The 24,574-nt window shown below is 43.2% G+C and overlaps 3 protein-coding genes across 6 annotated transcripts in view; 2 read left to right on the forward strand and 1 right to left on the reverse strand.

Annotated features, from left to right (window-relative positions):
* pcsk5b (proprotein convertase subtilisin/kexin type 5b) overlaps nucleotides 1–2,337 on the forward strand; it is a 45,476-nt gene extending 43,139 nt beyond the window's left edge. The window contains exons 34-37 of the mRNA XM_037259689.1: nucleotides 148–365; nucleotides 1,003–1,106; nucleotides 1,169–1,379; nucleotides 1,493–2,337. Of these exons, the coding sequence (XP_037115584.1) occupies nucleotides 148–365; nucleotides 1,003–1,106; nucleotides 1,169–1,379; nucleotides 1,493–1,938 (979 nt within the window). The 3' untranslated portion in view covers nucleotides 1,939–2,337. The remainder of the gene's footprint in view (nucleotides 1–147; nucleotides 366–1,002; nucleotides 1,107–1,168; nucleotides 1,380–1,492) is intronic.
* A 259-nt stretch (nucleotides 2,338–2,596) lies between these two features.
* On the reverse strand, nucleotides 2,597–6,131 carry rfk (riboflavin kinase). The gene is made up of 5 exons (XM_037259696.1): nucleotides 5,910–6,131; nucleotides 5,628–5,831; nucleotides 4,525–4,676; nucleotides 3,923–4,025; nucleotides 2,597–3,785 (listed from the first exon to the last, which is right to left on the reverse strand). The coding sequence occupies exons 1-5, from the start codon at nucleotides 5,935–5,937 to the stop codon at nucleotides 3,622–3,624; spliced, it is 651 nt and encodes a 216-aa protein (XP_037115591.1). The 5' UTR covers nucleotides 5,938–6,131; the 3' UTR covers nucleotides 2,597–3,621.
* Nucleotides 6,132–19,744: 13,613 nt separating this feature from the next.
* LOC119127673 lies at nucleotides 19,745–23,718 on the forward strand. 4 transcript variants are annotated; one of them, XM_037259693.1, is made up of 6 exons: nucleotides 19,745–20,010; nucleotides 20,306–20,446; nucleotides 21,990–22,084; nucleotides 22,181–22,277; nucleotides 22,408–22,664; nucleotides 22,740–23,718. In XM_037259693.1, the coding sequence occupies exons 2-6, from the start codon at nucleotides 20,416–20,418 to the stop codon at nucleotides 22,950–22,952; spliced, it is 693 nt and encodes a 230-aa protein (XP_037115588.1). In that variant the 5' UTR covers nucleotides 19,745–20,010; nucleotides 20,306–20,415; the 3' UTR covers nucleotides 22,953–23,718. The 4 variants fall into 4 exon arrangements, with proteins under 4 accessions (XP_037115588.1, XP_037115590.1, XP_037115587.1 ...); XM_037259695.1 differs by lacking the exon at nucleotides 19,745–20,010 and adding an exon at nucleotides 21,840–21,876 and having other exon boundaries at nucleotides 20,216–20,404; XM_037259694.1 differs by lacking the exon at nucleotides 19,745–20,010 and adding an exon at nucleotides 21,741–21,876 and having other exon boundaries at nucleotides 20,217–20,446.
* The last annotated feature ends 856 nt before the right edge of the window (nucleotides 23,719–24,574 follow it).

The following is a 24,574-nucleotide window of genomic DNA, read 5'->3' on the forward strand; positions in this document are numbered from 1 at the left end:
GTTTATGTAACTGTAGATTGTATGACTTGATTTCTTACTTGCTTAATCCAAGTGATGACTTGATCACTTGATTCTTGCCAGAGTAATTTTGGATTTACCTTGAAAGTTAAAAGTTGAGACTTACGAATGTCATTTCTCCTTTTCCAGTCATTTTGGGAACAGCAGCAGCATGGCGTGCGAGCGCTGTGACCCCGCCTGCAGTCAGTGTCGGGGGCCCGCCGACACCGACTGCCTGAGCTGTCGGGACGGCTTCGTCTACATGAGGCAGCAAAGCCGCTGCCTGAAGAATTGCCCGCCGGGCTACTATCATCACCGCTGGACCCACACCTGCCTCAAGTGCCACCCCACGTGCAAGACGTGTACAGGTTTGCGATCTGCTCTTGTGACGATGACTCATCGCAAAAGTTGTTTTCCCTCTCCTACCCAGCGGGTATTTCCAGAGCTCAGTGCGGTTATGCTTATCAATAGGGATTGAAAGACCTCAACAAATTAGTGTGACAGCCATCATTAAATGAATCTCATTGATTCGTCACAAAAAATCAAATTTAGTCTTTTCCATGCAAAAGCTGTCCTAGATTTAGCTCTTGTAAAGATAATAATGCTCTCTCTTCATTGACATTGCCAGAGAGCTAGTCATTAATAGTTCTGCATATTACGACATAATAATTCATACTTATAACTTTGGGTAATATTGTAAATCATTTATCATAGAGGTATATATTTGGGACATACTGTAAGAAGTCAAAAAAAAATAAAAATGCCTGATATCGTTTGATCATTTGACATTAGGAGGCCATTAAGTCCAGTCCTAACCCATATTCCATTCTGTGATAATGAGGAGCCATAAATCATTCCCCCTTTTTTGGTGGAGGCGTCATTAATCAGTCACCACACTGACAATACATATGACGTATTAGTCTTCATTTTAGTGATTTATGTGTGAGTCTATCTAATTGATGACTGTGTGTGTGTGTGTGTGTGTGTGTGTGTCTGTGTGTCCAGGCGCTGGCGCTACCTCCTGCCAGTCTTGTTACCATGGGTACCAGCTAATTGGCTCCAGCATTTGTGAATCCCAGTGTCTGATTGGCTCCTATTTAGGCTCCCAGGTATTTGTCTTCTTCATATAATGCGACCTGCATCTTCATCTGAGCACTATTCTCTGTTCCAGGAGCGGTCATCGGACGTCAATGCGCTCGACTGCCGGCCTTGCGACCGGTCCTGCCTGGGTTGTCGCGGCGCGGGTGCTTGGAACTGCACCGAGTGTCCCGCCTCTCAGATCCTGAGCGACGACGGACGCTGCCTGAGCTGCTGCCACGACCGGATGCTGCCTGCCGATCGGCCCATAGACTGGCAGTGCTGCAACTGCCACGCCTCACTGGGTAAGACAAGCGGACTTTTTATTAAGTACACATGTGAAAATAGAAGAATTTGTTTAGGGTGATGCGCCATGACTGTACTAAGCATTGCGGGGTAAAGCAACTTTTCTTTCCAGTCGAGTGCATCCTCGACGTCAACTTTGTGCAGAGAGATGCTGGCGACTTGGACAGAGAAGGCGGAGGTAGGGCCAAACCGGTTACGACTATTTGCGCCCTCCTGATCCTGTCGGTCGGCGCTGGGGTTTTCGTCTTCCTCAGCGCTCGCTCCAAGTCGCTCGCCAAGGCTGCCGCCAGCAAACCCAAAACTACAAGTGGCGGCTACCAGAAGCTGGACACCAACGAAGACGCTAAAGACACGACGCAAGTTGTTGCATCCGCCTTTGGGGATTACAGTGACAGAATTGTCAGTGCGGAAGACGAAGATGATGAAGATGATGAAGACGACATCGTGTACATGGGAAAAGATGGTACCGTCTACAAGAAGTTCAAGTACGGCTTTTTGGGCGAGCAGGACGAAGACGTTGAGCTGGAGTATGATGATGAGAGCTACACCTACACGTGAGCATGCACACGCCAGTGGACATACCACACACATCAGATCTTACACAAAGGAAATTTTAGCTGCGTGTGGGGGGATGAAATTTTACGAGAAAGTATTGTATAAATGGTCGTAGTAATTTATGTGAAGTTACAATTTATGTGAAAAGGTAAATCAATATGATTAATTGGTTACATCTTTATGACTAAATGAAATTACCTTGAAGGCACAATGATCAAAAAATGTAAGTGATCTCACAATCAGTTTTATTACTGGGTACCAATGTGCAAATGTCTAATCATCATGTATTCTCGAAGCTTTGAAACAATGTGCACTGTACTGGAGGGGGGTAGTTATACTCACTGGCAATGTTTATGAAGAAAACTTTTGACCCCCCCTCTAAAAAATAAGTTATGTGAACATGTATTTCTCGTGATAAAAATTGCCTTCACAAAAAAAGAGAAAAGGTTTGTGGAAAATATTCTTCCCCCAAAAGGAATATGTACTTGAATATATTTTATAAATGTTACAAAAAGTTTAATGTCATTGAAATTAAAATTCCATATACATAATTTTAATGAATTTCCACTTTACAGGCCAGATAAATATATTTTCTTTAACATAAATTTTTATCTCAACTTTCTAAAGAAAGTTTAACACAAAGAATACACTTTTACACAAGTATAGTATAGCTGTGGATTTATTGGATGAAATGATCTGAAAGAAATGGACAGCATTTTAAGTTGAACATTTAATGCGGATGTCATAAGTATAAGAGTGAGCTTTTCCTTTCAGTTGTCTTTTATATACAAAATGAATCAAAAACAAAAACACAAGACAGCAAAAGCACAGAATCTGATCATTTTAGCGTCTGATCACAAGATGAATAACATTACATTCACAGGTCATTTACACATATAGATCTTTCATATATATTTGACTTCAGAGCAGTATTTAGACAAGAATGAGTTGAGTGCCAATGCTGAGTAAGTGGACTTTTGAGTTTCCAGCAATGTTTCACAATTATGTGCAAAGAAGGAAAGGCTAAACTTGAACTCTGCACTTTTACTTCAACTTATGTAATCGTGATCTTGGTAAGAGCTGTTATTTTTGCCCCAAATGGTTGAAATGAATAATTATACATAATAATAATTTTATGCTGATTTTAAAAAATGCGAAGAAAATAAAATTATTACATTTTTCTTTGCATTAAGCCATATCCCACTGAGAGGCAAACGTAAGGGAGTGTGTGTGAGGTTACAGAACATTGATTTTTTTTTGTCAATGTTTGTTCAAGTTCGCAAAGATGTTCACCAGACATTTTAATTGGTAAGCAACAGCTTTCCTTGTCAAGAAAAACATTCAAATGTTTGGTGAATGTCTGCGACAGTAAGCAAACTCTGACGAAAAATCAACATTTGTTACCTTCGCAAGCACTCGAAAAAGTTTGTCTTTCAGTGGGACAAGGGCTTAAGTTCATTATTCTGCATAGCATCACCTGACACACACACTAATGCCCCTACCCTGGCTCACTGAATGTGTGTGAGCATGTGCCCATGTATGTACGTACAGTATTTACGCATGTGTGTGTGTCTGTGTCCGTCTGTCGGAGACAGAAAGAGAGAAAGTAACGAGAGTCAATACGAAACAATTCAAATTATGAGGTTTCACCCAGGCCTCACCACGGCAACAGTTGTACCAACTCTGTCAGTGTCCGTTGATGAAAGTCTGTGAAGAGGAAGAGGAGGCTGCTGAAGTGGAAGTGGAATGGCTGGTGAAGAAATTGTCCTCCCGCAGCTTGACGTGTTCTGGCCTCTCTAGCTGGACCTTGGCCTCCAAGATGTCGCCGTTAATGGCAGCGATGAGCGCCTCTGACAACACACACACACATTGACATGTTTACATACATGTGCAAGTAGGCATGGGTTGTACAGCTACCATTTTAAAAACTGTTTTTGTTATTTTTTTGTTTATGCTCTTTGTGTGTCTGTGTGTGTGCTGGCTTTACCGAGTGAGTCGTAGCTTCTCTCCGGACGGATGTAACCCACCATGACGACACTGAGAGTCTCGCCGTAGAAATCCTCTTTGAACTGGTGGATCACATGAGTTTCCTGGGGTAAAAGAAGCACACACACACACACGCACACAGCTCTCAACACATTCCACTCTATCGCCGTGCTAATCGGCTATCTTAGCTCCAGGCCAAGCGTTACGTTAAAATTGATTCCAGCTAACGTTGATGCTTTATTCTACACCCAGAATGTCTTAAATAGAAAAAAAGCAAACATTTTCACAAAGCAGTTGTACAGGTTGTAATTTTAAGATAAGACACCTTAATTTTATATTTTTTTGTAACCTAACTAATTTTGGATGAAAATAAAATAGAGCAGTGATTGTTTTTATCGGATGCGAAGTTGCAACAAGCACACCAGCGTCCTGGCACTTCTGCTGCATTAGTTTTTTCAATTGGTAATTTTTTTAGGGAGTGACATCCGCTATTGGCAAATGTATGCTAATCATGGCAGGTCTTGGTCCTGAAGCTTCATTAGACAAACGGTGGTCATTAGGCTAACGATATGGGCAGCTAGTGTCCATTAATTTAGTACCCACCATGGACTTTTTGGTGTTCTTGTAATACGGGTTCCAGCCGATGCTCATCACCATCTTGTGCACGTCGCCGTTGCCCACGCAGGCCCAGCCGTAGTAGATGCCCGTGCCGATGTCAGCGGGCAGATGCTCCACCACACAGTCGGGGAAGTTAGCTAAAATTAACATTGGAGAAAGTCCGATGAGAAAACCACAAGGCCGGAAATTGAACAAATCGAATGTGCTGAGAACGATATGAGCAACACACCTAATGGAATAGGAATGTAAGAAATTGCTCAAATAAATGAATAATGAGGTACCAAAAGCGCTGTAAAATACATTCTGGTCGTGTTCCCTCCGAGTTACGTGTCTGTCAAAACGTTACAGAAAAGATTAAAGGACAGAATGGATATAAAGATAGCTAAGCCAGACAAACACATATACAAATGTGCACTTTGCTCAGAAAACGTTGTGGGTAGTTGTAGTCGTGATAATCATCCAGTAGGAATAGTGCCTACAGCCAAACCAAAGATGTACTGCACCTATCTAAGCCAAGACATACAGTACCGGTTTAGCGTGCCCAACCATGAAAGCCATATCTACACAAGCCAGACAAACAGCCAAAGTGGTGCTCGTGGGCTAAAGGTCGCCAGGAAGGCTTGCTGGCCTGTCAAAAACAGCTCACCGATAATGACATTGTGATTTCCGAGGAAGGCTGCAGAAGCGATTTGAAAATGGAAACACCTCCCAACATTGATAAACATATTTGGTTTTTTTCCCATCAATCACACTGATTGCGTAAATCATGATCATGTTCAGTGTCCTCACCAACACTATCAGTCTGAAGTACGGACACACAAACAAAAACAAACAATTTAAACCTTTGACTTCTTGTTTATTATTTAGTATCACACTGATTATTAATAACGTGATTAATAGTCATTTGAGCAATTTGCTTATTTCGGAAGTGTGTTTCAACCCTAACCCTAACCCAAGAAGTATCTGTCAGTTTCATAAAGGTTGGTGACCCCTGCCACAGAAGTCGTGACAGCGAAACCATACAAGCCCAAAACAAAAACATAACAATCGAGCGTGGCCAGTCAAAACCAAAAGATAAGGAGGCGTACCAGTCGGAATTCCCAGTTCTTTGCTTCCTCTCCCGAAGCCTCGAACGACCTCTCCCCGGCAGAAGTACGGCAGGCTCTTCATTCTTTGCGTGGGCTTTGATAAAGAGCTGGACTGCGCGGATGACCTCGAACGCCACGAGCCAGGTACAAGTCCAGACGAAGCCCCGACACGGCAAAAACTAGCCGAGGTCGAGCGAATGGCCACTAAAAGAGTTCAAATGTAGTTTGTTATCAAAAGATGGCGAGAATTAATTTGGTTACAGCCGAATGGGACAAGTTCACCTGCTATGCTAGCTAGGGTGGTTAGCATTAGCGCGTAAACACTCAAATAAGAAAAATATAAAATATAATTTCAACCGAAAGTTCCAGTCAGTTCCCGGAGTTAAGACGGTTCTGTTGAGTTAATTCAGCGAGGTCCACTCTGACGGCACCACTGCGATTTGAGCGGAGAACCCCGGAACATGTTCACGTCAAACGTTGGTCCGATTTCTTTTTTTTTTTGTCTTGCGTGTGACGTAACGAATCCCGTGCCCTAGGAAGGTGTCACATGGTGCCTTCATGTGATGTAGGAAAAATGATAATCGACCACAACGACAAAAAATTTGCGATGAGTCACAAAAAATTTGCGATGAGTCACAAAAAAATTGCGATGAGTCAGAGAACCAACTAATTTAACAGTAGATGTTAATAGCCGTAAAACGTTGCCTGGGGGGCATATCTACAACAAATACGTCACACATACAGCTTTCACAAACCATTCATAGTCCATTGTGGTGCCCAAAGACACAAAAAGTTGACCATGTTGCACTTCTCCAATAGCACCGCAAGAGGCCGCTGCCTGCAAAGATTGTGCAAACCGTTTTATGACCGACCAACCGTCCGTCCGTCCATCCATCCATCCATCCATTTTATGAATTATGCATGAATCCAAATAATATAATGACAGCAATTTTGGGATATAACGATAGCAATACATAGACAGCCGTTGAGACGACCTTTCCACACCATTAAGGTAACATTTATTCAATTTAATGCTGACTTTTATTGTAAGGGAATATTCAAAGATTTGGCTTGAATGTTAAATGATTCAATTATTTTTTTTTCTTCACCTTTCTATAGTTCAAATCACATGAGGGAGGAAATCAGTGCTGGAAGAAAAGACCAGCTAGAAAAAAAGTCCTACACACAATATATTCATGGAAGTGACAGAAGGAAGGGCTGGTCCATCTTGTGGGCTGTACACACACACACGCATGCACACACACACACACACACGCGTGCACACACACACACACACACACATGCACTGAATTCATCCATGAGGGAGCAGAGTTAGTTGCAGCAACACACACATCAACACGCTAAGAGAAAGTCTGAGCCCCAATTGGTCAGCATCTCTCCACCCCACCGTGGGACTCTCTGTGGGGTCTGCTGCAGCACTCTGCTCCAGGGGCCTGGAAATGCTGGGAGCGAGCCTTTTCCCCCTTATTTCTATTTTTGGCCCAAACATTGGAGGACTTTAGCCTCTCACGTTTCCCACTGTTTTCAAACACACTGGATCACAGTGCAGTGAAGCGCTCATGTCCACTGTGTGCAGATACAAACAAGATGAGGGCCTGTAGGTCACAGGGGCAATTTGATCCTAATACTCGACAAGAATCTTGTGATAAGCGAGTGAGCAAGGATGCAGAAAGGTTGCCTGCTTTCTCTGCTAGGCCCGGTGCTTAGCCAGCCATGTAGACGCAGGCCACGGCTAAAGGAATTTGGACCGACTCTTCCGGCAGCCCATCCCCCACTCCCCAAACAGGAAGACATGATTTAACTGGTCAACTCCCAAGTGAGCAAGAAATGCACATCCAGAGTTTTGCTGTTTTTGGTCAAATCCAAAGACAGTGACGCGACAAAATTAGCTTGGAAGGGAACATTTGACATTCAAGCTCCTCATAATACTGTTGTGAAAATAATCTAGTTTTGCTTTTGTTATGGCTGTTGTATCTTACACTTGTATGACATTGGCAACGATTAATATAAAAAAAGAAGAGTTGTGTGAGTCCCATCTATGACATTATACACTCTTAATCACCGTGGCATTACATTGCATGTTTTTATTCTTTATACATCTTAATATCAACAGCGTGAAACTTAAGTGATAAACTACATTTGGTGACACACTCTCACATCAAGCGATTGAAGACTGCAATGATTGTTGACGGAATCCAAATTTGCGCACGTTGTCAAGCCAAATTAAAATATCATATTAGTTATGTTTTTGGCATGTCATTTCAAAGCAAAATGTCCTGCTCAACTTATAATATAAAGTGCTGATGGTAGCCTATTGAGAAACGTTGATGTTCTCTTTGTTTAAATCAATACAATGATTAAGAGTCAGCCCAGGTTCACTAGATACATATTACATATTTGTATTATTCACATATTATTGCTCATTTCAGACCAGTGTAAATGCCGTGCAGATAAATAACCTTGTTAATTTGGTGTAGTGAGAAACAAAAATGAATAAAAAAGTGAATAAATACGCCTTAGCTATCAATGTTATACCCAGATGAAAATTGATATTTTTTGAACTGGTACTATTAAGGATGCCAAGAACCATTCATGAAACCATTGACAATCAACTCTCTTAAATTAGGCCATGGATGTGGAATATTTGACTTCTCCTAATCTGTCGCCATAGTTGTAAATGCGCCCCTGGTTTGTGATTCTCCAGGTTGCTGCAGCATTGTCCCTGTTTTTCTGCCCGATGAGACCACAAGATCACAATCGATAAAGCTCTCGAGCGGTTGACCTTTATTTGCCTTTCTTACAGTGTTGTCATCCACGAATGTTATAAAAAGTATCCATTCTATTTTGATGCATTAGAAGCTAGGGACAATTATTCTCGAATGTGGAGAGTAAAAATGGACAAAAACTGAAAAATACATTTTCAAGATTTGTTAAGCCAGTGCTGCAGTGTGTGTAGAACCAGATGTTTGGCGCAGAGCAAAAAGGTCATGTGATTATTGCTCTTTTATTATTTATCTAATTTCACAGAGTATAAACATGCCAGTGTGCGATTTTGCGTCGTGTACCTTGTGAGTAACTTGGAGGGGAGCTCTCAATCTCATCAGGGGGAGCTGTTCACCCTCAACCCGAGAGTAAAACACACGAGTGTATCTGCCCACATTCATAAATGCGAGGGAGGTCCCTAATTCCACAATAGCCTATAGGGCTTCAGGTTCATGTAGGAACCTGTCAGAGGGAAGACACATGTTTATGAATGAACACGCTGCCTCACTGCTCACTCCATTGACGACCACTCCACGCTGCTGTTTGATGTGCATCACTGCATTGTTGTCGGGATGCATACGTGTGTGGATGCATCTCCCCAAACTGGAAACGTGTCCTTATCTTTGAATCGTATTTATTCATCTTTGTGTGCTGTCTGTCGACGAGCCCGCTTGTTGTGACTATGACAAAAGTGTGTCCCGTGAGACTGCTCCGTGTGAATGTAATGTTTTGGTGCAAACTGCTCCGAGATGACGGCTCCGCCGAATGCCAGCGGGCATTAGAAGAGCGAGCGGCCATCTGCCAGCCTTGCGAACTCGCAACCCCACCAGCTGCAGTCGCAAAACGCCCTAGCAAGCAGGACATGCATGCAGCTTCTGACGTCTGCGGCCACACTGCGTTGCGAAGCCCACAAAGAACCGGGAGCGGAAACAATGCGAATGGAGCCCACAAACGCCGCATAGGCTCAACGTTTGCCCGAGACGCTGCTTTCCACAGCACATCGACTCACTTCGGATGACTGCTTTGTGCGTCTATTTCCCTACCGCGTGGAAAAAAACACGCCGAAAAGGGACTCATGCAGGGGCACTTTAATACCCCGACATGGCGACGGAAAGAAACGGAAGGGAGCTTTTTACCATTTTGGAAACGAGCGCGGATACAGAAAGTAGTGCGGCGAGCGACGGGCAAGAGTACCCACTAAATCTTTCTGCCGATGTGAAGTGGTTTGAAATTCCGTACAAAAAGCCAGACTCGGACGAGGAAGACGGAGCGCGGGAGGAGGAGGAGGACGACGAAGACGAGGAGGAAGAGGAGGACGGTGTCAGCGGCGGCGTGGGGGAGAATGGCTCCGCGAATGCGGCGGCGGCGGCTAGCAGCCTTGTGGCCGGGGCAGGCTGCAACATCATTTTAGTGACTGGGAGCAATGGACTCAAGCATGACGAGGAGGACAACTCGGAGGAGTGCTACTATTCCACCTCCACTAACTGCTCCGATGCCGCCTCGAACGACTCTGACCTCGATTTCTCCGATTTGGAGGAAGAGGAGGAGGAGCGAGCGAGCTTTCTCGGCTACGATGAAGACTTGTTCGAGGAGTGCACGTCTCCAGACTTCTGGGGCGAACCGGACCAGGTGATTTCTACCGAGACTTTCAGTGCTTCCAGCGGCCCTCAGCACTCGCTGGGGGACGACGCCGAGCCCCGTGACTATTTCCGGATACTCTTCCCAGATTCGCTTTTTGAACACATGGTGGAACAAACAAACAACTACGCCCTCTATCGGCAAAGAAGGAGCGGCAAAACAGACCCACACTGGCACCCGACCCACGCCAGGGAGATGAGAGCCTACGTGGGCCTCAACATCCTCATGGGCATCAATTGGCTGCCAGAAAGTGGCATGTACTGGGCCAGTGACATTTTCATAGGCAACGCTGGCTTTAAAAAAACCATGACCGCGAGGCGCTTCGAGAAGCTCACCCAGTACCTCCAGCTTTGCGACAGGGAGGCCGAGCCCGTGCGAGGCGAGCGTGGCTACGACGGCCTTTTCAAAATCCGGCCTCTCCTGGATGTGCTGGACAACACCATGTGGGATGCGTACACGCCCAACCGCTGTCTGACCATAGACAAGAGCACCCTTGTCACCAAGGGGCGTTCTTCGCCCACGCACTCCATGCCCTCTAAGCCTTTGCGGAAAGGCTTGAGCGTGTGGATGCTGTGTGACTCACGCTCGGGCTACTGCCACCGGGCCAAGATTCACGTCGGCCGGCCCAGTGAGGACCGTGCGCTGGTGCTGCAGGGCTACCGGGTGGTCACCTCCCTCGTGCGTGGTCTGGAGGGTCAATACCACCACCTCTTCTTGGACAGCTTGTTCAACTCGGTGCCCCTCCTCCAGAGACTGCTGAAGGACGGACTGTACGCCTGCGGGCCCACCCATTCGGAGCGCAAAGGATTCCCTGAGGTCCTCCGCCCTCAAAATGTGGGCAAGCTGTCACAGGGGGAGTTCTATCAGTGCCAGCGTGGCAACCTGGTTGCGACGGTGACACGAGACGTCAAAGTCGTCAGCTGCTTGTCCACAAACTCCGCGCCAGGGATTGTGGGTATCAGCCCAGGGGAGCAGCGTGACGGCGAGATGGACGGTGAGGGGGACAGCGACAGCATGGAGAGCTCAGGTTTGTCTTTCGGCCTCCCAAGGCCACTCCCCTTGTTGCTGTACCAGGAGAACATGAGGGGAGTGGACTTGTGCGACCAGCTGAGGGAGTGCTACCAGGTGGGCCGGCCGTGCTGGAAGTGGTGGCGCTACTTCCTGTGGTTCTACGTCAACGTGTGCATCGTCAACGCCTACGTCCTCCTGAGAGAAAGCAGAGGGGCCACGCCGCCGGCCGGCCTCAACGGGAAGCAGCACACCCAGCGCCACTTCCGGGTGCGGCTGGCCCAGCAGCTCATCGGAGACTACCAGGGTGCGAGGGGCATGGAGCGGGCGGCCCGCAAGAGGCACGCTGACTCGCCCATCGAGTACGGACACCGCCTGGAGCGCATGTCGGAACGCTCACGGCGCTGCAGGAACTGCACCAACAAGGGACTACGGCATGAGAGCGTGTTTGGATGCAAGATATGCAATGTCCATCTATGCAGAGGAGGCTGCTTCTCTGAGTTTCATAAATGAACTATTTTGGAAAAGATCTTTTCTCTATAATCATCTCATGTCAAGGGATTTTTTTCATAATCAACCCATTTTTAATTCCAAAGGCCACCACTACAAGTCATTCACTTTTGAGGTAGTTAGAAGTATTATTGCACGCATAACTAGAGACAATAAACAAAGTACTGTATTTGAATTAGTGTAGAATGTTTGGGGGCATTGCCTTCTTGTAACACTGACTGAATTGCCTTGTCACCCTTTTTATATGTTTAAGGATTTTATATGAAAAAGTAGAACTTTTTTCTGCACCTACATTAGCTCAATGAGCGTTAACATGGAACGCTTAACTCTCGTTTTACAATAAATGCTCATTATGATGTACACCTGATTGAACTAGTGTCTTTTGTGTGCCACACTTTTTAATGCCTGCTTAAGAAGTCAATGAATCCTTGCTCTTTCCAGTATGGAGCTGATGTGTTGTCACACTCACATCTTGGAGCAATTAATGACTGAAAAAAAAGCCTCAAGCATCTCCTGCCAGAGGATCGAGTAAGGCCATTTCTTACACACAAGGTCCAAAAGTGTTTCGTAGTGGCAATGACTGTGAGAACAGCAAATACATAATAGAGTTTAAGTCGAGAGTTTGTGTGTGAAATAGGGCATGAATGAGATCAGCATTTACATTTAGTTGAGATTCTTTTGAGTGACACATTTTTATTGTGCTTGTAGTTTGCATTGGTTTAAAACAGCTCTGCACCATACTGAAAGCTGTTTGATGTTTTATTCCACGAGGGTCATGTGTATATTATAAGTGTCATTCAAATCAAATAGATGATGTAATGCAGTTTTACGCCACTCGATGTCATTAAAGAGGTGATAATGTTGTAGCTGGTAGTGCAAGACTTTGAGAAGTTAGATTTATTGCACCAAATAATGATTGACCTGGAGAATGGTATATTCGTCAAAAAATTATAATTAAAGCAGCAAGATGTCTGATATTTTATGTTAATATCACACTGTTAATACAATGTTTTGCAATTTCTTTCCATCATTGTTTTTTTTCTTCCAACTAAACATACCCATTCAACAACTATTTGCCAGACCAGAATTTGTATTACTGCATCTGAGCCACGTTGCCAGAAATACAAATTTTAACTATGAGAAATGCATTCAACGCATCAGATATGTCATATATTACTCTTTTACTTCAAGTGTAACTCCTCCTTTTACTAAATGATTTCAAAGAGGGCAAACGTTTAAGCCCTAACCCTAACCCACTCTTGCTTTTGAGCTCTTTCAGACAAAAGCAGACTTTAAATGCTACAAGCAGGAAAAGATGGGCACTGCGAGGTCCTGTTGCACACAACCTCGACTGCGCGACGCCCTCTCCTTCCTCCCTTGGCTATTATAAGGCCGGGAGAGCGTTAGTCAACTGGACGCCCATCCCGCTGATCTGCGGGAGCCCCATGGGGAGTTACCATGGCAACGGCGGCTGGTGAAGACAGGGAGACGCCAGCAGGCCCACATGGTTGTCATGGTACTAACTCTGGATGTGGGAGGTGCCAGAAGCTGCACCGCCTTCCCTATTTTCCCAAAGTAGCCGCTGTGTGCGTCCCTGCGTGTGCGCAAAAGAGAGCGAAGGAGCCAGAGAAGGAGCCAGAGTTACCGGGCAGGCTCTACATACTGCTGCCCACGCAATACTCCCTCCCATCGTACTTCCAAAGACGTTATCATGCATTTGTAGAATTTAGGGATGTAGTATTAGTAAGATGTCACATTACCCAAGATGCTGCTATGGAAACAAAAGTCAAGGGTTACCCAAATTTATGAATATTAACGAAGACAATGAGGCGTGTCGGAGGTTTCCCAAAGTATTTGTTTGTTTGGGGCGGAGGGCTCTGGCATGATGACCAATTTAAACTAGAGCCTGACCGATTATACCGATTAAATCGGCCAAATAAAGATCTTTTCAAATTGATCAACACTGGCCCAAATTAGGCCGATTATTCTATCGGTCTCTCGTAAAACGGTATATTCATGGTGCAGTACTTACACTGTTTGTCCGCTAGGTAGAGCTGTTACTTCATTTAAGCCTCAATTCCTCTCAGTAACCCAACCAGTTTGTCCGGCTTTTGTTTCCGCCGCATTGCTAAGGTTCTAAAGCGGTTCAACCTGAACGGCGTGTCCAATCTTAAGTACAAGATCAGCGGTGTTTCTAAACTCATTTATAAACGGATTCATTTTATTGAATTAATTAATATCCCAAGGTTTAAGGCTTATTTCTTTGTTATTTCTGGATGTTTTTGTCCCTAAATTTTTCTCAGTTTCAAAATTCAAAAGAATATTAAAGGCCAAAAGTATTGTAAAACAAAATGAAAACAAAAGACTCTCTTCTGATTAATTCCCTCCCTGCTTGTCTTGCATGAGCCGCTTTTTCAAAAAAAAAAAAAAAAAAAAAAATGCAGCAAATTGTGTTACGGCAGAGATTTTTTTTTTTTGTCAGAGAGGTAGCTTGGGGGGGAAAACCCAATTGCAACAATCATTACAATTTTGTATTTTGAAGTATACCAAACCCAAATTTTACAGCTCAATGTGGCCACCACCTCACTAGGACTGATTTCCAATCTAACCGTTTATGTATGATAGTAGGTCAACCAAACATGCCTGTTTTTATTATTTATTACGTTTTGTTTTTAGTCAACAAAACATTGCATTCATACAAACATCCTCAGAATAACTTCCTAAAGTGATTCGTTCTTTTTTCAGTTCATATAACTTCAACCAGTAGGTGTCGGTGATGCGCATTGAAGCTGGTGCCACCTCGCCGTAAAACAAAACGAAGAAGAACATGACGTAACTTCCTGTTCACGAACGAGTCTTGAATTGTATTTCCCGTTCACCGACTGAACGGATTTGTGAGTGAACGAGTCAGTGAGTGAGTGATTTGCATTTCCAGTTCATCGCGAGAACGGATCAGTGAGGCAACGAATCCTCACTTTCCCGTTCGCGAACGAGTTAATGGGTGAACTTTCTTCCCGTGCATCAACGGATCAGTCAGTGAACGTGTTGCGTCTCCTGGCGTGAACTATGTAAACCAGAATGTAGATTTACGATTTGCCAAGAAAGAAAGAACCATTCACTGAATCACCACTTCTTTTATGCACGTTTTCTCCAAGCTAACGGATAACTTTATTGCATGAAGGGATGCGCCGTTATGCAAAAACGGGGAGATTATGCTTCTCTTTGGGTAATCTTGATTTTATAACACTTGTAGTAGTTTTTAAATAACGTGTATGCATATATACGCCTAAATATTGTTATCCAATATAATCTACTGCAATTTCACATTAGATTGCTGGTTTGAAATTTACTTTTATTATTATTTTCAAATAAATATTTGTTAAAACTTGTCTGGTGTTTTATTCCTTGTTTTATTTTATTTATTATATTTTATTGTTTTTTTATTTTATTTTTTATTTGTTTTTTATTTTATTTTTTATACACCTCATGGACACTTCAATAGGTACACTACACAAGGTAAAAAAAAAAAAGAGTAAATAAATAAAGGGTTAATTGCACAATAAAAACACATTTACACCTGGGATCGAACCAAGGTCTTACCGAGCTAGAGCCCGTGTCATTATCCAGTCAGCTATTTCGGCCGAGAAGCCTGTGGTCGACTGCACTGTTTTATACTAGTGATGTGCATTCCCGTTCTCGAACTGAGGTGGCCTGTTATTAGGTACACTTGAAAATGGCGGTGTACCTATTGGAGTGTCCGTGTGATTTCCTCGTTAAGTGCACCTGCGTGAAAAGGTTTAGCTCCTGCGGAACGTGAAAGTGACCAAAAACTTTTCACGCAGGTGCGCTTAACGAGGGTCACTTGGAAAACATGTTGGAACGCAGCCCCAAGGACTAGAGCTTGACACCTGTGACCTTTGACCATGATATTTCCCTAATAAAGTGGCCTGTTATTAGGTACACTTGAAAATGGCGGTGTACCTAATGGAGTGTCCGTGTGATTCCCTCGTTAAGCGCACCTGCGTGAAAACTTTTAGCTCCTGCGGAACGTGAAAGTGACCAAAAACTTTTCACGCAGGTGCGCTTAACGAGGGTCACTTGGAAAACATGTTGGAACGCGGCCCCAAGGACTAGAGCTTGACACTGTGACCTTTGACCATGATATTTCCCTAATAAAGTGGCCTGTTATTAGGTACACTTGAAGATGGCGGTGTACCTAATGGAGTGTCCGTGTGATTCCCTCGTTAAGCGCACCTGCGTGAAAACTTTTAGCTCCTGCGGAATGTGAAAGTGACCAAAAACTTTTCACGCAGGTGCGCTTAACGAGGGTCACTTGGAAAACATGTTGGAACGCGGCCCGAGGACTCGAGCTTGACACCTGTGACCTTTGGCCATGATATTTCCCTAATAAAGTGGCCTGTTATTAGGTACACTTGAAAATGGCGGTGTACCTAATGGAGTGTCCGTGTGATTCCCTCGTTAAGCGCACCTGCGTGAAAACTTTTAGCTCCTGCGGAACGTGAAAGTGACCAAAACTTTTCACGCAGGTGCGCTTAACGAGGGTCACTTGGAAAACATGTTGGAACGCGGCCCCAAGGACTAGAGCTTGACACCTGTGACCTTTGACCATGATATTTCCCGAATAAAGTGGCCTGTTATTAGGTACACTTGAAAATGATGGTGTACCTAATGGAGTGTCCGTGTGATTCCCTCGTTAAGCGCACCTGCGTGAAAACTTTTAGCTCCTGCGGAACGTGAAAGTGACCAAAAACTTTTCACGCAGGTGCGCTTAACGAGGGTCACTTGGAAAACATGTTGGAACGCGGCCCCAAGGACTAGAGCTTGACACCTGTGACCTTTGACCATGATATTTCCCTAATAAAGTGGCCTGTTATTAGGTACACTTGAAAATGGCGGTGTACCTAATGGAGTGTCCGTGTGATTCCCTCGTTAAGCGCACCTGCGTGAAAACTTTTAGCTCCTGCGGAACGTGAAAGTGACCAAAACTTTTCACGCAGGTGCGCTTAACGAGGGTCACTTGGAAAACATGTTGGAACGCGGCCCCAAGGACTAGAGCTTGACACCTGTGACCTTTGACCATGATATTTCCCTAATAAAGTGGCCTGTTATTAGGTACACTTGAAAATGGCGGTGTACCTAATGGAGTGTCCGTGTGATTCCCTCGTTAAGCGCACCTGCGTGAAAACTTTTAGCTCCTGCGGAACGTGAAAGTGACCAAAACTTTTCACGCAGGTGCGCTTAACGAGGGTCACTTGGAAAACATGTTGGAACGCGGCCCCAAGGACTAGAGCTTGACACCTGTGACCTTTGACCATGATATTTCCCTAATAAAGTGGCCTGTTATTAGGTACACTTGAAAATGGCGGTGTACCTAATGGAGTGTCCGTGTGATTCCCTCGTTAAGCGCACCTGCGTGAAAACTTTCAGCTCCTGCGGAACGTGAAAGTGACCAAAAACTTTTCACGCAGGTGCGCTTAACGAGGGTCACTTGGAAAACATGTTGGAACGCGGCCCGAGGACTCGAGCTTGACACCTGTGACCTTTGACCATGATATTTCCCTAATAAAGTGGCCTGTTATTAGGTACACTTGAAAATGGCGGTGTACCTAATGGAGTGTCCGTGTGATTCCCTCGTTAAGCGCACCTGTGTGAAAACTTTTAGCTCCTGCGGAACGTGAAAGTGACCAAAACTTTTCACGCAGGTGCGCTTAACGAGGGTCACTTGGAAAACATGTTGGAACGCGGCCCGAGGACTCGAGCTTGACACCTGTGACCTTTGACCATGATATTTCCCTAATAAAGTGGCCTGTTATTAGGTACACTTGAAAATGGCGGTGTACCTAATGGAGTGTCCGTGTGATTCCCTCGTTAAGCGCACCTGCGTGAAAACTTTTAGCTCCTGCGGAACGTGAAAGTGACCAAAACTTTTCACGCAGGTGCGCTTAACGAGGGTCACTTGGAAAACATGTTGGAACGCGGCCCGAGGACTCGAGCTTGACACCTGTGACCTTTGACCATGATATTTCCCTAATAAAGTGGCCTGGTATTAGGTACACTTGAAAATGGCGGTGTACCTAATGGAGTGTCCAAGTGACGTCACAGCTCAACCAGCCAATCACAAAGTGGGGGTGAGGGCGGGTGTGGCACTTTTCACTTTCACTTAAGCTTTTTCCTTAATGAAGTGGCCTGTGATTAGGTTCACCTCATGCACACTTCAATAGGTACACTACACGTGGTAAAAAAAAAAAAAGAATAAATAATTCGGTGAACGATTCTTTTGAACAAATCTTTTGAGTGAACCAATTCTAAGGATTCAGTTAACTGGAATGCACATCACTAGTACAAATCAGTGCAGACGGGCCATGGAATGCCAGGTCGAAATAGCCGACTGGTTAGTGACACTGGCTCTTGCTCGGAAGAAACTTGGTTCGATCCCAGGTTTGATCGCAATGTGCGGACATTGGTGCTTTAATTTTGTAGTTGTTGGACTGTAGATGGTGTTATACCGAATGTGTTTGAATAAAAGGTTGGAAAAAAAAAATCATTATGCCGACATTTGTTATTTTGGGGGACACCAACTCATATAACGTAAAACACATCATATACAGCAGTTAACATGTCAGATTTTTATATTTTAATTGGCGAATATAAAAACAAGGAATAAAACACCAGACAAGTTTTAACATAATGTTTATTTAAAAAAAAAAAAAAAGTAAATTTCAAACCAGCAATCTAATGTGAAATAACAGTAGATATATTGGCTAACAACATTTAGGCGTATCTATGCATACACGTTATTGAAAAACTACTACAAGTGTCATAAAATCAAGATGACCCAAAGAGTAGCATAATCTCCCCGTTGTTGCACAACAGCGCATCCCTTCATCCTTAAAGTTAGCCGTTAGCTTGGCGAAAACGTGCATAAAAGAAGTGGTGCTTCAGTGAGTGGTTCTTTCTTTCCTTGGCAAATCGTAAATCGACATTCTGGCTTCCATAGTTCACGCCAGGAGGGAGACGCAACACGTTCACTGACTGATCCGTTGAGGCACGGGAAGGCAGTTCACCCGTTAACTCGTTCGCGAACGGGAAAGTCAGGATTCCTTCCCTCACTGATCCGTTCTTGCGATGAACTGGAAATGCAAATCACACACTCACTGACACGTTCACTCACAGATCCGTTCTTTGGTGAACGGGAAATGCAATTCAAGACTCGTACGTGACCAGGAAATTACGTCATTTTCTTCTTCGTTTTGTATTACGGCGAGGTGGCACCAGCTTCAATGCGCATTACCGACACCTACTGGTTGAAGTTATGTGAACTGAAAAAAGGACGAATCACTTTAGGAAGTGATTCGTTCACTCTCATTCACTGAAAAAAATCGTTCTTTCGAAGTAACAAAAGTTGCTTTTTTTTTTTTTTTTTTTTACAGGTCTGTCTGAAAGCTTACAGAAGCCACTTCACAAAGCAGAGAATAGTTGTTCTAAATGACAATTCACTTTCTGTCACACAGATGCAATTACAAATGACAAATGTAATCCGTAGGTATGCAAATACGTATTAATGGCGGTGTTTGTCCGTAGATGTGAGTGTGAGTGCGAACGATTGCAGGTCTGTGTGGTCTGCAACTGGCTGGTGATCCCTTCAGGGTTTCCCGCCTACTGCTGGGAGTCAGTTGGGATATGTGTTAGGGTTGACAATTTATTTTGATCATGATTATCTCGAAATGTTAATCAGAATCTCCGGTCTTTTTTTTTTTAAACGTTTTTGTTTTTCTTTTAATTGTGTATGCTATTTTATGTTTGTACGGCGACCTTGAGTGCCTTGAAAGGCGCCTGATAAATAAAATGTATTATTATTATTAGAATCGTTTAACTTTCCACTATCCCCTGACTCGTTGAAACTTTCCACATTCCCTTGAGTTGTTAAAACTTTGTGCAAACGTTCTTGCTTGGCTCATTGTCTAAAGATGCTCCACCAATTATCTGTTTACACAACTTTGTACAACAAAGAGATAAAACACTCTGCATTGACTAAACCAGTTTGGACCCCAAAACCTGTTCACCCTCACCACTACCCTGTTTTTTTTCTCAATAAATAGTCTCTTGCAAGAGGCGAAAGTCACACTGCTTTCAGTTGCTCTTGTGTGATGGCTTTCTCCGCTTGCAAGCGTAAAATAGGCAAATTGTCTCACGTGTGGTTCTTGCTGAAAAGGTAGCGTGAGGAAACCTTTATCAATCGGTTCCCACATGCCCGTGACCCTCGTGAGGTTAAGCGATTCAGATAATTGACGTATGGATTTGTTCTTTCTCTTCTGTATTGTACGTATAAGCCTAACCAGGGAGATTTTGACCTTTCCAACTTCCTAAAATGTTTACCGAGTAGAGAAATACTTTGGATGCGAATGGCACACATGATGAAAAGGTCAGTGGAATTTTCCCGGTAAGACCTATATCACATCCTAAATAATTACATCGTTCATTCGCTAACAGTTTTACTTTTCCTTCGTTTTTAAATGAGTGTTTTGTTGACTTTTCCAAATTGCCAAAATGACATTCCTTGATGTTTTTACTTTGAACAAACAAAGTTAATGGAAATGTACCTGAGACTTGTGGGACTTGTTCTATGAACTTGAATTGGAGACTCCACCCTCTACAAAATTTTCCACTCCAAATAGACTCTCATGAAAAGTGAGCTTCAGTCATTTCCCGTTTGACAGGTTTAGGTCCTGCTCCAGCTCTGTAGGGACACATTGTGCTTTTGCCTCACAATTGGAAGCACGCTCAGCGGTGCATTTTTGAGAAAAAATATTAAGGAGATGTTTTTTAGATGACCAACGAAGATTTCTTTGCAAAAAAAGGTAATGCATTTTCATCTACTCTAAGATTTGAAAGTTTTCCAACATTATTTCTTCTTGTGATTTTTAGGGCACACAGACATACATGACTAAAAAAAAAAAAAAGGTGATGCATTTTCATCTATTCTAAGATTTGGAAGTTTTCCAAAAAGTGCATCTGGACTGAATGCTACAATTAACAAAACAGCTCAGAGTAAATCAAAATTCCAAAGTCTTTCTTTTGTGTTACTGTAAGATGCTGAAGCCGCAAAGCAGTGTGGGCTTTATAACATGGAAGTGAAATGTGAATTGTTAGCTGTGAAATATCAGCCGTCTGTCATGTGAGGCACTGTGAATAAAAAAAAAAAAGAAATACAGATCAGCTTTGTGTTGTGCTATGATCGCGAGTCTACTTCGACGTTAGATGTTTGTCCAATGCCTTTCTTTCACTTTAAGTTAGCCAAAACAGTCCACCATTTATTTAGCTGTGAGGGTGTGGTTGCAAAGTAATTTGCTTAACCTCATAGAATGAGTGAAATGCAGAACAGCTTGTCTATATAACTTCGAAACAACCAAGTCCTTGTAGGTGAACGTCATTTTTAAATAATACCTTCTCACCTCGTGACGTGTGTAAAAGAATTGTTACGAATGGGTCATGAACATTTTCATCTGGTTTTACAAGTGCATTTAAAAGGAAAATGGAAGACACTGCTTGCATCAAATGGGAACATGGAGCATTGCTCGCATTTGACTGGATCATGCATCCAGTCCAGTGACTACCTCAAGAACAAATTTGCATTGGCTCTAATAAGACTCTCTTAAATCATAGATATTATTGAGAAAATTACTGCAGATGCAAACACAGTCAGAGGAATTTTTCAGATGAAACCCATATCACATCCTGATAATTACACTGATAGAATAGAATAGAATAGAATAGAATAGATCTTTATTGTCATTGTCACATGTACAACGAAATTGAAAAAGTCTGATGATTCTTCGACAATTTTACTTTTCCTTAGTCTTTAAATGAGTGTTTTGTTGAGTTTTCCAAATTGCCAAAATGACATTCCTGGATGTTTCTACTTTGAATAAAGAAAATTCATGGAAATGCACCTGAGAATTCGGGGACATGTTCTCTAAGCTTTAATGGGACAAAATCCTTTGCATAGGTGCTGCTATTTTTAAAACACATTCATGGAATTGTACAAGAGTGCTAATCTTACAATCCCCAAATTTTGACTCCACCCTCTACAGAATATTCCACTCAAAATAGACTCTCATAAAAAGTAAGCTTCAGTCATTTCCCGTTTGACAGGTTTAGGTTCTGCTCCAGCTCTGTAGGGACACGTTGTGCTTTTGCCTCACAATTGGAAACACGCTCAACGGTGCATTTTTGAGAGAAAATACCAAGAACACCTTTTAGATGACCAATGAAGATATTCTGCATAAAGGTAATGCATTTCTATCTATTCTAAGATTTGAAAGTTTTCTAACATTGTTCCTACTTGTGATTTTTTAGGGCACACCTACATGCATAACTAATAAAGAGATTTTTTTTTGCTAGGTTTGGACATTAAACACGCAATGAATATAGAAGGAAATATTGAAAATGGATTCCCTTTCCATCCAGACGGTGACATAGATGTGGCTCCAGTTATGGTGATTTTTTTTTCTTTTTACTTTTATACAAATGACAATCACAAAAGTGTCCATGTAGGAGAAAAGTGGTTTCAAAAATGAATTTGTTTGTTTCAGGAACCTCGGCAAGCTTGGATTAAGACATTTGTCAAACGCCTTGGCTCTGGAACAGTAACAATTGTTATTTACACCGAAAAGAAGGCCTACAAACCAGGTGACGTGCAGTACTTATACATGTAGACAGTGTGAACTTGTACACTGTCTCAAAGCCCTCAACGCTCACCACAGCATATTTTCGTTCTTCAATTCTCTACTCTTAAGCAAATAATTTTCTCATCCTGCAGGCGAAGGCATCCAAGTCATTGTTGAAGCCATCAACCGGTCGACTTGCTCGTTGATGCTCAAGTACATATTACAACGGACGCAAAGTCGGATTTCCCCGGGTAAAAGGATAACTGCCGTGTGTCCTATCGCTGAGAAAGATGCCAAGCATGTTCGCGCCTACAGCAGAAAGATGATGCTCGATGTGATCACCGTCCCGAGAGGGAGCCCTCCCACCATCTCCATGGGTTCACCCATTGAACTACACTACGAGTTGAAGGTAAACCAGACCAGACAATGTCAGAATACACTTTTGTCAATGTCATTGTAGTAAATTGTGAAAAATGTTCTACAGGTCTGTGTGGATATGACTGGCTCAAACTCCGCTTACCTCAGCTGGCCAATAGTTGTGCGCCCCAGCAGTCTACATTCCGCCAAACGACATCAACAGTCACTCAAAGCTTTAACTTTGAGAGATGTTCTTCATCCAAATCCAAACCAGCAAATGCAGAGGCCAAGAAAACGACCACGAAAAGCCAACTCTATAGACTCGCCTCCTCGATTTTGAAATTTTTAACTACAAAACTAATGAAGGTGGGAAACTATCCATCCATCCATTTTCTGTACCGCTTTGTCCCCACGGGGGTTGCGGGCATGCTGGAGCCTATCTCAGCGGCTATCGGGCAGTAGGTAGGGGACACCCTGAACCGGTTGCCAGCCAATCGCAGGGCACACAGAGACGACACACCTAGGAGCAATTTGGAGTGCTCAATCGGCCTACCAAGCATGTTTTTGGGATGTGGGAGGAAACCGGAGTACCCGGAGAAAACCCACGCTGTCATGGGGAGAACATGCGAACTCCACACAGGCAGGGTCAAAGGTGGAATAGAACCCCCACCCTCCTAACTGTGAGGCGGATTTGCTAACCAGTGGTAAACTATTTCTCTACAATATTTATCTTTTGCATGAAATTCATATATTGGATGGGAATTTAATCCAAGGATGTAAAAGGTTAAATGCTCATAGATGGCAATTGCTCGTAAGTGTAGGTGATTTAATTAAGTGTAAGCAAACAAATTGCAACCTAATGGCTGTATGTATTTATGTACATTATATTTATATTTTATATTTATTTTCATGTGTGTGAGTGTATCTATATGTGTATATATTTCATACATTTTTATTCATGTATTTTTATTTTTTAATGTATTTTCAAAATTGAGCTCTATGTTATGATTATGTTAATTGTACTTATTGTTGAGGCCACTGTAAAGGAGTTGTACATACAGCTGTATAAATTTAAACTGAAATAAATTGTTACTCTTCAAACTCTCTTTGCTGGACTTGATGTGGTTGTTTTTTTTAACAAAAAGGTAAGATAATCCGACACATACGCACGCATGCACGGACGCACGCACGCACGCACGCACACACACACACACACACACACACACACACACACACACACACACACACACACACACACACACACACACACACTCAATGAGCATCAATTCACATCAGCATCAACTTTTTTCTGACTACTGCAACATGTATCTATTTTTTTTTAAGAATTCAACCCAAGGAAAGGAGGGAGCTTAGCTAAATGCTAACACACAATGCAGAAAGCCATGCATGCGCTAACATAGTCTGTGTTGCTGTGTTACAATTCTGGACACAAATGGTGAGGCAACACATAATACATACAATATAATAATACTCACTGGCATGTATTCTTTATCCTCTGCGGAAAATACCTAATATTACTGGAGCTTGCTGAGGAGCTGTACTTGGTATCATGTACACTTCATATCCATGTCTGTGATATACTGCCCTCTGGTGGCCAATGTGCACGCACCAGAAGTAAGAACACATTATCCATTATAGTGAAGGGTAAAAACTGTCAAAAATATTTAAATTTTATTTAATTACGTAATAAGTATGTTTTCACAAAATTCTATACGTACGTAAAATACAATATGTGCCTGAGCTCACTAAAATTGCCGAAATACATATTTTTGAGCGTGTATGTAAAATACCTTCAGCTGATGTAAACATGCCGGCGTGCAGCAAGGCAGAGGCCAAGGCGGACCCTGCTTTATCCAGGCGCATCGAAGGCGCATTCAAGGCGCATTCAAGGCGCATCCATGGCGGTCCAAGCGGCGTCCAGGCGCATCGAAGGCAATACTG

This window comes from Syngnathus acus, chromosome 9 (genome assembly GCF_901709675.1).
Source record: "Syngnathus acus chromosome 9, fSynAcu1.2, whole genome shotgun sequence".
Lineage (NCBI taxonomy): Eukaryota > Metazoa > Chordata > Actinopteri > Syngnathiformes > Syngnathidae > Syngnathus > Syngnathus acus.